General features: G+C 39.9%; 1 protein-coding gene across 1 annotated transcript in view; it reads left to right on the plus strand.

The window, feature by feature from the left end:
* Window positions 1-208: 208 nt before the first annotated feature.
* PTPRZ1 (protein tyrosine phosphatase, receptor-type, Z polypeptide 1) overlaps window positions 209-12552 on the plus strand; it is a 270808-nt gene continuing 258464 nt past the window's right edge. The window contains exon 1 of the mRNA XM_006859363.1: window positions 209-230. Coding sequence (XP_006859425.1) covers window positions 209-230 — 22 coding nt within the window. The remainder of the gene's footprint in view (window positions 231-12552) is intronic.

Consider the following 12552-nt stretch of genomic DNA (forward strand, 5'->3'; position numbering starts at 1 on the left):
TGTTAACTTGAGTGATTGTTGTTGTTGTGTACTGTTGAGTAGGTTCCGACCCATAGCGTTTCCAAGGAGCAGTTTGTGAGTTTGAACCACCAACCTTGCAGTTCAAACCAACTTTGCAGTCCAGTGCATTAGCCCACAGGGCCACATCAGGATTCCAACTTGGATGATGGAAAGGGTGGTATACAAGAAGAGGGAAGTTGGCAAAATAATGACGCTAGATGATGACACAGGTATGCAAGGGCTCAGTGGGATAGCGGTAAATAGTTGATGTAGACACAACCCTGGAATCAGTGTTCTGTGTGTAGACATATGAATGGAGATACAGGCTGAATAGGTATGGGAGGATGCATGAAATATATATGTATTTATATATCCCATAAAGATATAAGAGCTTGAAGGAGGATCTTTGTACATGAGTAACCACAGGGAGGAAACAGGACAACTCTTGTTCCACGGAGGGGATTGCAATCATTGAGACGAAACAAATGACATGATTTGTTGAATGTAGAACTGATGATCTTGTCAGTAAACCTTCGCTTGATTCATAATAAAAAGTTTAAAAATAAATAAATAAACCTTAGACTTTTCTACAAGATACAAACGATCATTTTCATATTCTTAGTACTCAGTTCAGTACTTTGTTATAGAACATTTTCCATGTGCACTGAACTGCTAACCCCAAGGTCAGTGGTTCAAATCCACTGGAACCAACTCGACAACACTTAACAATAACAGTAAGTGTTCACAAGGGAGGATTTCCCCCTAGTGGTATGTAAACTTAACAAGAGAGAACTATCTGTAAGTCAACAGCTTTCACACATGACAAAGTTTACAGAGTATGAGAGAGAGTTTTGAGGGACTGTGAAAACATGTTATCACCGGGGGGTCTCTTGGAGGAGATGGAATTGGAGGTATTTGGACAGACAAAGTAGAAGGGTGTGTAGTGGTGGAGAAGCCTAAAATGGTAGCTGGGACTTGTGGTGGTCAATTGGAATGTTTGGAATTGAGAGGGGATCCAGTTTGAACTGTTGAAGGATTCTGAGCAGCAGAATGACGTGAGTTGATCTCCTCGTTGTCTGAAGAGAACTCAGGCTTTGGAGTTTAGGTTGTATTCAAGCAGAATGAGTTTGGGACTCACCCAAACTCAGTTAAAAGACTGTTCTGTAGAATAAAATGGATAGATCATTTGGAGAGGTACAGGCTGCACCCAGTTGCAAAAAAAAAAAGTGAGGGGTGGCTGTGTCCGAACTCCTCTGGCGTTACTCAAAGGAAGAAGAGTCACCAGCCCAAGGCTGATTTCTCCCATCTCCTTTACCTTATTTGACAAGAACCATCCCTCCCATGACACTGTGCTTCTTCTCTTCTGGGTTTGCTAATCCATTGCAATGGCCACACCGAAGTCAAAGACAGTACAGTTATGGGTTTATTAAGGAAGTTGACAGGGTACGTACACTTCAGGATGAGAAAAACTCTAGATACAGCGGTTCTCTGGTCAAAAGCACCTCTTCTCAACCATACCACCCACCTCTCTTGTTCTCTGCCTTTTAGCTACATGACCCCTTAACCTCTGCTCTGCTCCTGCAAGTGTTACAAAATGCTTTAGCATTGCAGATAAATGCCCAAAAGACCATGTTACAATCTAGCCTTCTGCCAGCAAGCACTCAACTTCACTTAATCTATGGGCCAGGAAACCGGCCGCACTGTATTTGCCACCACCTCTGCCTCTGCTGCTTTTCTGTACAGGAATCTTCTTTCTTGATGGTCCCAGGATTGTCTTTTCCTGCTTCTGAGATAGTTCCTTTAAGTCAAGCAGTACGACAAATTTAACCAGTCCTCATGCCAGAGTTCCATATACCCTGTTTGCATGGTGTAGTGCTGTAGGATAAGCACTGGATTGATAACCAGAAGGTTGGTGGTTCAAATCAACCAGCTACACTCCTCAGCCATTCTATTCAGGGTAAGTTTGAGTCAGAACCAACTTGACAGCACTTAACAATAACAACAACCCAGTCATTGGAGTCTGGTGTGGTACTGTAGGATAAGCACTGGACTGCCAACTGCAAGATTCCTACCCACCTGCTTCTCAGAAACCCTATACCAGGTTTCTTTGAATCAGAACTGACTCCGCAGCACTCAACAACAACAATAAATGACTGTTGAGAATTACAGAGACCAAAGCAGAAGAGGTTTAATTCACAGTATCACACCAGGTATTGAACAAGATTCGATTCTAAGTGTATCTTTAAGGAGAGTGCATCAGTATGTCGAAACAATTGAATGCAGTTCTTATTTCGCCTTACTTTAGTGCAAGAAAAGACTGGAAACCTTTTCTGTGATATAAAAGCTGCAATGGAGCAAGTGAAGGTCATAAGCAATTTGATGCAAGTAGGGATTGGTTCAGTTATTTCAAAGTGAAGGCAAATTTCCACAATACTAAAGGGCAGGTTTGAATTGTCCGTAAGTCAGATGTTTATTACCTGAGGACTTACTATATATACAAATGTTCTTTTTATATATTATTTTAATGTTTAACAGGTACTATCAAATATGTTACCTCACTTGATATAAATGGCATAGTTGGTAGGACATGGTACCATTCTCTGGAGATTTGAGACGTTGTTATTAAATTCCATCAAGTAAGTTCTGACTCATAGCGGCTCTGTATAGGGCTCCTGAGGAGCAGCTGGTGGGTTTGAACCACCAAACTTGTGATTGGCAGTCAAGTGCTTGTCCTATAGCGACACGCCAGGATTTCATGGTGGTCCTCAAAATATTGGTGGTCCTCAAAAAAATGTTTCCCCTGAAAAGGTGGAACTGGACTAGTGAACACATCGATTTAAAAATGGAAGGACAAGTGGGGCCAGAAGAGATCTGCAATTGTAGGGATAATTGGTGGTGGTTATGTGCTGTGGAGTCGGTTCTGACTCATAGGGACCCTGTACGGGGTTTTTGAGGCTGTAAATCTTTATGGGAGCAGAAAACCTCAGCTTTCTCCTGCAGAACCGCTGGTAGTTTAGAACTGCTGTCCCTGAGGTTCACAGCCCGATTTGTAACCACTACGCTACCAGAGCTCCTTCTTGGACTGGAAGAAAAGAAGAGAAATAAATGGAAGACGACAACTTGAAACTTACTTATTTCTTGAATAGTAGAGCTTGAAATTTGTTATTACCAGGCACAGCAATTACAGCTAGACATTTCCTCTGAACTGATTAACGCAGAGCCCTGAATAGCAAAAAAAGAGGAAACTGCTTAAAATGATCTATTTTCATAGAGATCAGAGTCACACTTGACCATAAAAAACAAACAAACAAAACCTTAAAAAAAAAAAAAACTATTACTGATTTTTGAAATGCATGTATCTGTCCTTTCTGCACTGAGCTCATGTGCTCTGGTGACATTTTAGGAAGCCATCTGCTAGTGAACAGGCTTTCTTAGTATCGAGTAGGGCAGATCACTCGAAGGCTATCAAGTCCTTTTGCATCAACTAGCATCTTGTAAATTGCTTATAACGTGTGTTTTACATAAAAACAATGCAAATAATTAGTCAGTAGACTAGGCTTTCCAGAATTAATTTTTAAATTGATTTTAGAAAGGCTCTTTCTTTTAATTCATGAAAAATGCAATAGAATTTTGTCATCTGCTCTTAAGATACATTAAGGATACATGAAGTTCTAAGTTAATGAGCCATTAAAGTTAGCAAAGGCAGAAAGTGGCGAGTATGAAGGCGTGAAATATAAACATAGTTTCTGTCTGTAAGAGGAAAAACAATCAGATATATTGTACTATATAAGAGTTGGATGCAAGACATTTTTCTATTTAAAAAGTATAGCTGAATGAATTAGTTATGAAAAAAATACTTGGTTTTGGTAAAGTTCCTTTCAATGGCTTTGAGAATGAGCAAATGGCAAATAGTAGTACACATGCATGCATATGCATATAACATACAAAGACACACAGAGAGACATGCATATAGGTGTTTTTTTTATATTGCTTTACTCTGAGCATGACACATTATATAATCTTTGGGAAAAGGATACTTAATTTCAGGAACATTTAAAAAATATTGTTGTTGTTATTAAGTGCTATGGAGTCAGTTACAACTTGTGGTGGTGGTGGTGGTGCGTCGTGGTCTCGGTTCTGACTCATAGCGACTCTGTATAGGATTTCCGAGGAGCAGCTGGTGAATGTGTACTGCCAAGCTTTTGGTTAGCTGTCCAGCACCAGACCAGGACTCCAATTATTAAGTATCGTGGTAGGAAATATTCTGGATCTTTTAATCCTGGCCTTTTCCTGCCTCCGTCATAAAAAAGGGCAAGAAGAATGTTAGCCTTTGACTTGAACGCAACGCTATTTATCTGCACAGAGCCTCGGTCTAGTTCTGGGCGGTGGAACTCAGTTCAGCAGCTCTTCATTGATACTCATCTGTGTAGTCAACACTATGCTTGGAACTTTAGCACATACCTTTCATCTCTAAGGAGTTAGTCTGCTTACAGATGTACTTCTTACGCTGATGGAAGCATACCTGAACATAGAAGAATAAATTAACATGTTTGATGGTATGGATCAGGTTGTAAGACTGTGAGCAGAAAATAGGAGAGATAAAATAAAGGGGAAAAGAGAGAGACAGAATAAGGCAATGGATTCAGGAGAAAATGTCTCTCTGAGCATATGAGCAACAGCTCTTCCTCTTGAATAGGGAACACTTGCTGTTCATTCATGCTGTCCATGTAATAATTTAAGCCTTTTTTGTGGTCGTTCAACCACCACCACTACCTCCCTCCTTTTTCCCCTACTCTGTTCAGAAACAAACAAGACATTATTGTTGAAAGGAGATGCCTGGATACAGAAGGTGCTTGGCTTTTGCATCTCCACTTGGAAATGGATTTTGTTCTCCTTGCTGTTTCACCCTACCACATTCAAAATAATGGTGCATGTAGGAAAAACACATAAGCTAAATGTGTGCATGAAAACACTCTTATTGATTGTGTCTTCTGTTCACCTTTCACAGCTATGAATGTGTCACACAATTTCCAGAGATAAAGGTATTTGCATATTTTATATGCCCTGCTTCAGTGTGAGCCCTAATTTTTGGTAGTAGCAGCTGCTATTTTGTGATAAAGGTTAACTCTAGGTACTAAAATTTCAAAAACAAATTGGCACACTGAGTTGGCTACTCTGAAGAATTCTGAACACCAAGCATGACGCTGTCTGCAAAAGGGATTCCTGTGAAGGCAGCATAATGAGTTGAATCACTTTTAATTAGCTAAATGTGCCTAGTGCATGCTGCCCTTCCATCCTTTAAGATACCGCAGTCTGAATGCTATCCATCCGACCAGAGAATCCAGTACTGCTTCCGTCTTGCCTATGATTCCAAACTTATTAGCTTCCTATCTATCTAATTTTTATGACTTTTAAAACACTGTCCAGTATCATCTGCTTAACAGTAAAAATCATGCAAATAATAACATACTTCTGTGTTCCTCCAGAAATTCTTCAAAAATGTATGCCAACCTGCCCACCCAGCAAGAAAGATAAACCACCCCTAAGAAAGTATTCTTGTTTGCTATTTGAAGGAAGCGTTTCAAAACATCCTCTTCTTTTCTCCTTCCTATTTACAATTAAAATGCTACACCTGTCCGTTTGAATAACAAGAACATAGTTTTTACAGAGGTTAGGTTGTATCAGACTCAAGTGAAGATAAGAAATTATTTAGCCAAATCAGCTTTCTACTGGTGATAAGAACACGTAAGGCAAGTTGGATCTTTTGTGAATACTGGCAGAAAAGTACACCTTCATGCCTCAAATTTCACGTATAAACATATAAGGAAAGCTGTGTTCTTTGTGTGTGTGTGTTTAATGGGAGACTTTGAGGCTGTGACACAAACTCTGCTAGAGATTCGTTTGTGTGATTGTACTGCTGAAGTAAACTCACAGAAAATAGGTCACCAAGCAGTGATTGATATGGACATTCTCCGGGTGGAAGTAATCATGCTTGTTTATTGCATTCTGTTGCAATCCAATATGCCAGACTATGCAGTTCCAGTGAGAAAATTTTAACAAGTTCACATGCAAGCCTACTTAGGATTTGTAGACTAGAGTATATAGTCTCACTGATTAACCCTCTCAGAAAACATATATGTAGTCAGTGATCCATTACTTGTCTGTTTTATATTTATATCTTCATTCATTCCCTTGAAAATCCCAAGCACACGTATTAGTTACTCAAAACACAGCTGAAGAGTTCCACATTATTAACACACCTACACAGGCACAAAAATAGCAACAAATCCATTCCACATATACCGAGGAAATTGTCACCAATTTGCTATCTTCCTAAAATGTGGTTATCACTTGACCTAGATTAATGCTTGTCCAAGGTAAGAAAGCTTTTTGAAAGTTTAGAATAGTAGAGTTTGTAGTGTATAAATGAACTTGGATTTTTAGGGGAAGGCATCTTTTACGGACATTGTATGCTTTTTGTAATTGTCAGAAGTTCTTCTGCCATTGACGTCAGTAATGACACATAGAAGTGTAAAGGCCTCCATCCATTTAAAGGAATCTTTAAGGACATAATGAGTGAGCTCTGTGTCATTCCTACTCATTACTGAGAAGGCCCAATAGGTTCACGTCACTCTATGATTGATGCACTTACCAATGCATGCAAGCTGCTTCAAAATCTGCACTCAGTCTCCCTGTCCAGCTTTACCAACATCTCCAAATCTGTGCTCCTTTACTTTAGCTCAACTGTTCCTTTTTTCTGTGGTGACTTTTGGCCCCATGCATTCGTAGTCATCCCCATCCATTCCTCATCATCTTTTCATCACTGTCTCCTCCCACAGATAAGTGTCATTCACTGTTCTGCACAGCATCCTCTGCACGACTCGCTTGACACTTCCCAGGTGTTTCCATAGTGCACTCTCTTGAAGGTATATGGTCTTTGGAAGAAATAGATTCACTGAGCTCTAAAGCATTCTCATCCATATAGTAGGTGCTCAATAAATATAGGAGTCCTGGCGTGGTGCTGTAGGATAGGCACTGGACTACTAACCACAAGATCTGTGGTTTAAGCCCATCGCCACTACTTGGAAACCCTACGGTGGTGTCACTATGAGTTGGAACCAATGCGATGGCACTTAACAACAACAGTAAATATATATGGCACAAATAGAGACTGAATTCCTTCCAAAGCTGTAGCTTTTAAACAAGACACAATAGACCTAATACCCCATCAAATGTTCAATGGTGCCACCACCTCAACTCATTCAGCACATGCTTAGCCGAGTGAGAAACTTGGGATCACATTTCCAGCGTTTGGAATTAGAATTCCATTCACCCTCACATTCACTTAGTCCCTCTTAATTTCAAAAGGTGAACTAAAAGTAGGGCAATCAAATCACATTCTCATTTTAACAGGTCCAAGAACCCATATAGATTTTGAACTGAATTGGCACACGATCGTGGACAACTTCCTAAGGGCTTTTACTCTTGGCACTCAGACTTTTAAGAAGGAAAATTAAGTGATTGGAATAGAGTACAATAGTGAATGCAGAAGAAGGGAAGAAAGTAGACTGTGGCCAGAAACATGAGAGAAAGAGAACTATAAGTTTCTTTATTCTAAGTAGCGGTGGGAGAGTCGACGTTTTGGCCTGCAGAGCGGATGCACCATTTCTGTGGGTAAGTTTCCCCTATGTTTCCTGTCAAGCCAGGGTTTTAATGAAACAAAAAGATACCGGATCCCTCTGACTAACACCTCCTCATCCCTCCAACATCCCAGCCAGTGCCAGCCAAGAGCGCTTTCTCTCAGTTTCTTTTATCCTCTTTGACCAAAAACAAGATGAGAGATATGTGAGATCCTGTTTGATTCAAGTGTGGAGGAAGCACTGTACATTTCACTGGTTACCTGTGGCAGTCAATAGATGTATTGTCAGCCTTTTATCAGGGATCTAATGCTTTCACAATTTTGAGCAGTGTATGTTTTCAATTTGTAGAGTAAAAGCTATTTTCCTTAGATAATAGGGCCAGTGTTTTAGAAACTTCAAGGTCTTAGAAAATGTGGCAGTAGCAGTGCTTAGCCATAATGGAGCAGTTGGCATTTACTATGTTGTTACTTTGTATCCCTCACTGTTGCAAGGGATGCAAGGGACATCTTGTAGTTGTTAAGTGCCGTAGAATCGGTTCCAACTGTAGGGTTTCTGAGGAGTGGTTGGTGAGCTTGAACTGCCAACCCTGTGGTTCAAATTAACTTTGCAGTCCAGCACGTTGACCCACAGTGCTACACCAAGACTCCTTAAAGTTATACAATTTGTAACTAGAATCAGAATTTATCCTTTTTGGACAGCTGATCTGATTTACAATGCATGTGGAGAGTCCTCATGAAGACATGCAAAATCTGAAGAGTCTATCTACGAGTTTATGTGGAAAAAAAAACCAAAACAACAACTGGGAAATGTAAAAGTCTATCAGGATGAGTCAGATGTTTAATGCAATAAACATAGCTTAAATCATTTTGACATAAGCAGACAACAGCTGTTCTTGTTAAGTGCCATCAAGTTGGTTTGTCAAGTGCCATCCAAGGACCATGTAGAGGGTTTCCGAGGAGTGACTGGTGGGTCTGAACCACTGACTTTGCTGTTCAAACCTCCAACACCACACCAGACAGACAGATGGAAGTTATATATACGGAGTTCTGTAACTGGCCAATCCTGTGAACAATAAAAATAAGAAAATTTGATTCAGAAGCAGTCATCCTGATGACAATGAGACAAGACCCCCACCCCTCACTCCCACATCAAAAAACCAAACCAACAAACAAAATCCACTACCATTGAGTCAATTCCAACCTGTAGCGACCATAGGTTGCTGTTGTTAACAACATTCTCCTGTAGTGCCACACCCATAATGAGGCAGAGTAAAATAGAGCCTTAGGGTTTCTGAGACTGAAAATCTTTTATTATTTTTTAATGTTTTTATTGCCAATTGAGTGATAGTTTACATGGGAGAACATTGGTTTTACACTCATCCTATTATATTTCGTTTCATTGCAATGATTACAATCCCCTCCATGCATCATCATTCAACAGTGTTTACGTCTATTCCCTCTGGTTGTTTTTTGTTTTGTTTTTTTATGTACAAAAAAACACTCAGGAATATATAATCATTTAAACAACCAAAGGGAATATTCTGCAAGCCTGTCTCCTTGCCACCAGCACACAGCCTTTCTCTTTCTCTGAGCCTAGAGTCCTCAGCTGCTCTATCTCTCCATGTCATCATCTCTGCCTCCATCTGTGGTGTTACTGCTCCTCTGGATAGGGTCCCCGTTCCGCTCATGCTCTTCTCCCTTGATGATCCTAGGGACCTCTGTTCCTGGAATATAAGATTAACCACTCACCCTTTATGTTACAAAACATGTACCTTTACAGTTGTGACAATCACAATTAGTTATGATAACAATTACACACTATTGAATCATAAGAATCTTATCCCCATCTCCTTCATCAGACCCATCTAGACAAGATGAACACTACTCAGTAGGGATTCTACTTTCCCCTGCACACTCTGAAACTAAACTCTCTCTTGGAAACTTGTAAGCCAGTCACTTCGTGCCTTATAGCACCCCCATTTTAGGTAGCCAATGTCTAAGTTGCCCACCCCTATCAACCTTGTGTACAGAGAGGGTAAGATTGATTCTTGATGTGAAGATTCTTTCCCTGTCAGTTGGCATTTTGAGCTACTACATCCATAAGTATAGGTCAAGTTCATCAAATTGTAGCAATATATATTTATTTTCTTTATCATTTTTTTAAAATCTTCTTCTAGTCTAATTGTGATCATCAAGCCATCGAAGGTAGGTCAAATGGGTACTATCTGCAAGTTTGGGAGTTCTTGTGCCTCTTCCCTCACTTCATACCAACTGGACGCTTCACTGTCAGCTCTAGCCCTCCCTAGCTATGGCCTTGTCAATGGGCTCATTAGTCCCCAGGTCTCACCATACTTTCGACCAACCAGCCCTTCATCTTCTCTCTCTCATCTCCAGGTCATTGGGAGTGTATGGAACATGGCTGAACTCAGCCCATTTCTTCATTTCTGTCTTTCCCCCTCTTCCACTCACCAGTAGACCATTGTGGTCTCCAGGAAACTTATGTGCTTGCTCATGTGTTTCCTTTGAGCTTCAGTCTTGGAGGGGGATTTGTCCTAGAGGGATTTGATTTCTTGACTTGATGGCTTTCTAGAGAACAACTTGATTGTTCTTGTAGTAACCAATCAGACTGTCATTTTTGTTTTTGATTTTGATTTTTCCTGCTGGTCTTTCTCTCAAGATGTATCCTCTATTCCTCTAGCTGCTACAGGCTGGTCTGGTTGTCATTTCAAGTGGGAATGTCCCACCTCAGAACGTTCTGTATGGAGCCTAGGATTCCTCCTAAGGTCCCATACACTACAAAGGCTCCATAAGAAACCTATTTCACTGAGCAAGTTCGAGAACCCTTTTTTGGTATTCCAATAAGTTATAGGCTGAAGATAGGCTTGCAAGCTTACTGTAATCAGGTTTCCTGATATTCCTTTTTATTCCACTCAAGGAGCCCTTAAAATACATAATTACTTATATTGACAAAACAATCATTCATTTTAACTTATTATGGATTGTACTGATACTGAAAATTGTACTGATATTGAAAAACTTGTTGAAATTGTGAGGCTTGAATATTAAATAGGGTATTCGAAATAAAGAGTTTTCATTTTTATCTGTAGTAGGTAGAAGCAGCAGTATTGGATCTGATAAAGAATTGGAAAGTAATTATGAGCAACGATTATATTTCTAGCGGGACTTTAGGAAAATCAGATTTTTACAAAGCAATGAACTAGAGAATGAACTAGTAAAAAATTAAAAATTATGAACACAGAAAAGAACTGAGTAGATTTAGGATCGATTTTTAAGAGATACCAAATTTTCATCCCATGGTTTAAAAAGCATTATTTTAATTATTTAAAATTAATCCCGAGTTAAACATTCAGTATGAGAAGCCTTACACAAAATTCCTTTGGAGTCATAAAATTAGGTGTACTCTGTGTTTTTGAAAAAGGTTACTATGGCATCAGAAGTTTTTGAGACAATATTATCTTCTATGTAAAAGCAGAAAGAGTGATCCAGTGTCAGGATATGCAGACAAGAATATAGTAGTCTTGCAGTACTTGTTCCCACCATGAAGCAGGGCTCTGTGTGAATGTTTAGTGTTAATAATGACATCTTTAGTCATTTGTAGAACTCATTTTTTACATTATATCCCATTCATTATTAAAGCATTTGCATTTTCTTTTGAATCATCAACCTAATATATAGTAATAGAAATTAATCAATGTTAAACAAATGGGTGTTTCTCAGCACACTGTCCTTTCTCTCATTAAAAAAAAATAAAAATCTCTCTTGATTTCTGTCCTATTTCTCTCCATTCATTTGCAGATAAACTGTTGGAACGTTTCCTGTGCTCACAGTTTCCATTTGCTTTTCTCATAGATGGTCTTGAACACATTCTTAACAGGCTTTTGATCCTACTATTCCAAAAGAGTCCTGGTGTGGCACTGTGAGTTAATGTGCCAGACTGCAAAGCTGTTTGAACTGCAAGGTCAGCGGTTCAAGCTCACCAGCTCCTTGGAAACCCTAAACAGGGTCGCTATGGGTTGGAACTGACTTGACGGCACTTAATAACAGCATCCCAAAACAGGAGTACTGGTGTGGAGCTGTAGGCTAAGCACTGGACTGCAAGGTCGGTGGTTCAAACTTAGCAGCCACTCCTCAGAAACCCTATGCAGGGTCATTATGAGTTGGAACTGACTAATGACATTTAACAACAACAATAACAACCCCAAAACAAGGGAACTCTGGTAGCATAGTGCTTATGAGTCGGGCTGCTCATCTCCAGGTCAGCAGTTCAAAACTACCAGCCTTTCGGTAAGTTAAAGTTGAGGCTTTCTGCTCCTGTAGACTTACAGTCTAGGAAACTCTAGCCAAAGTTGCTATGAGTTGGACCCGACTCCACGGCACATCACCATCACCACCATTGACTTTGTTATCTATATTCAATTGCCAACATTCTCAGTTCATATTCTGTTGACCTACAAACAGTTTTTACTAGTTTGTTGCTTCTTCTGGAAATACTTGGTTTGTTCGGTATCCAGAACAATACCTTGTCTGGTTTTCCTGGCTAGCATATTGGCTTCCTGTATCACTGGCCACCTCAATCTCATTTGTGGATTGTGTGTTGTACTGCTAACACAAGGTCAGCCATACACACCCATTAGTCACTCTTCGGAAGAAATATGAGGCTATCTGCTACCATAAAGATTTGTTGTTGTTGTTGTTAGGTGCCATCAAATTGGTGCCAACTCATAGTGACCTTATGCACAGCAGAACAAAATACTGCCCGATCCTGGGCCAACCTTATTATTGTTGCCACGTTTGAGTCCATTGATGCTGCCACTTGGCCAGTCCATTTCACTGGAAGTCTTCCTCTTTTTCTCTGACCTTCCACCATACCAAACATGATATCCTTCTCTGGT

Source organism: Chrysochloris asiatica, unplaced genomic scaffold, assembly GCF_000296735.1.
Source record: "Chrysochloris asiatica unplaced genomic scaffold, ChrAsi1.0 scaffold00032, whole genome shotgun sequence".
In the NCBI taxonomy this organism is placed as follows: Eukaryota; Metazoa; Chordata; class Mammalia; order Afrosoricida; family Chrysochloridae; genus Chrysochloris; species Chrysochloris asiatica.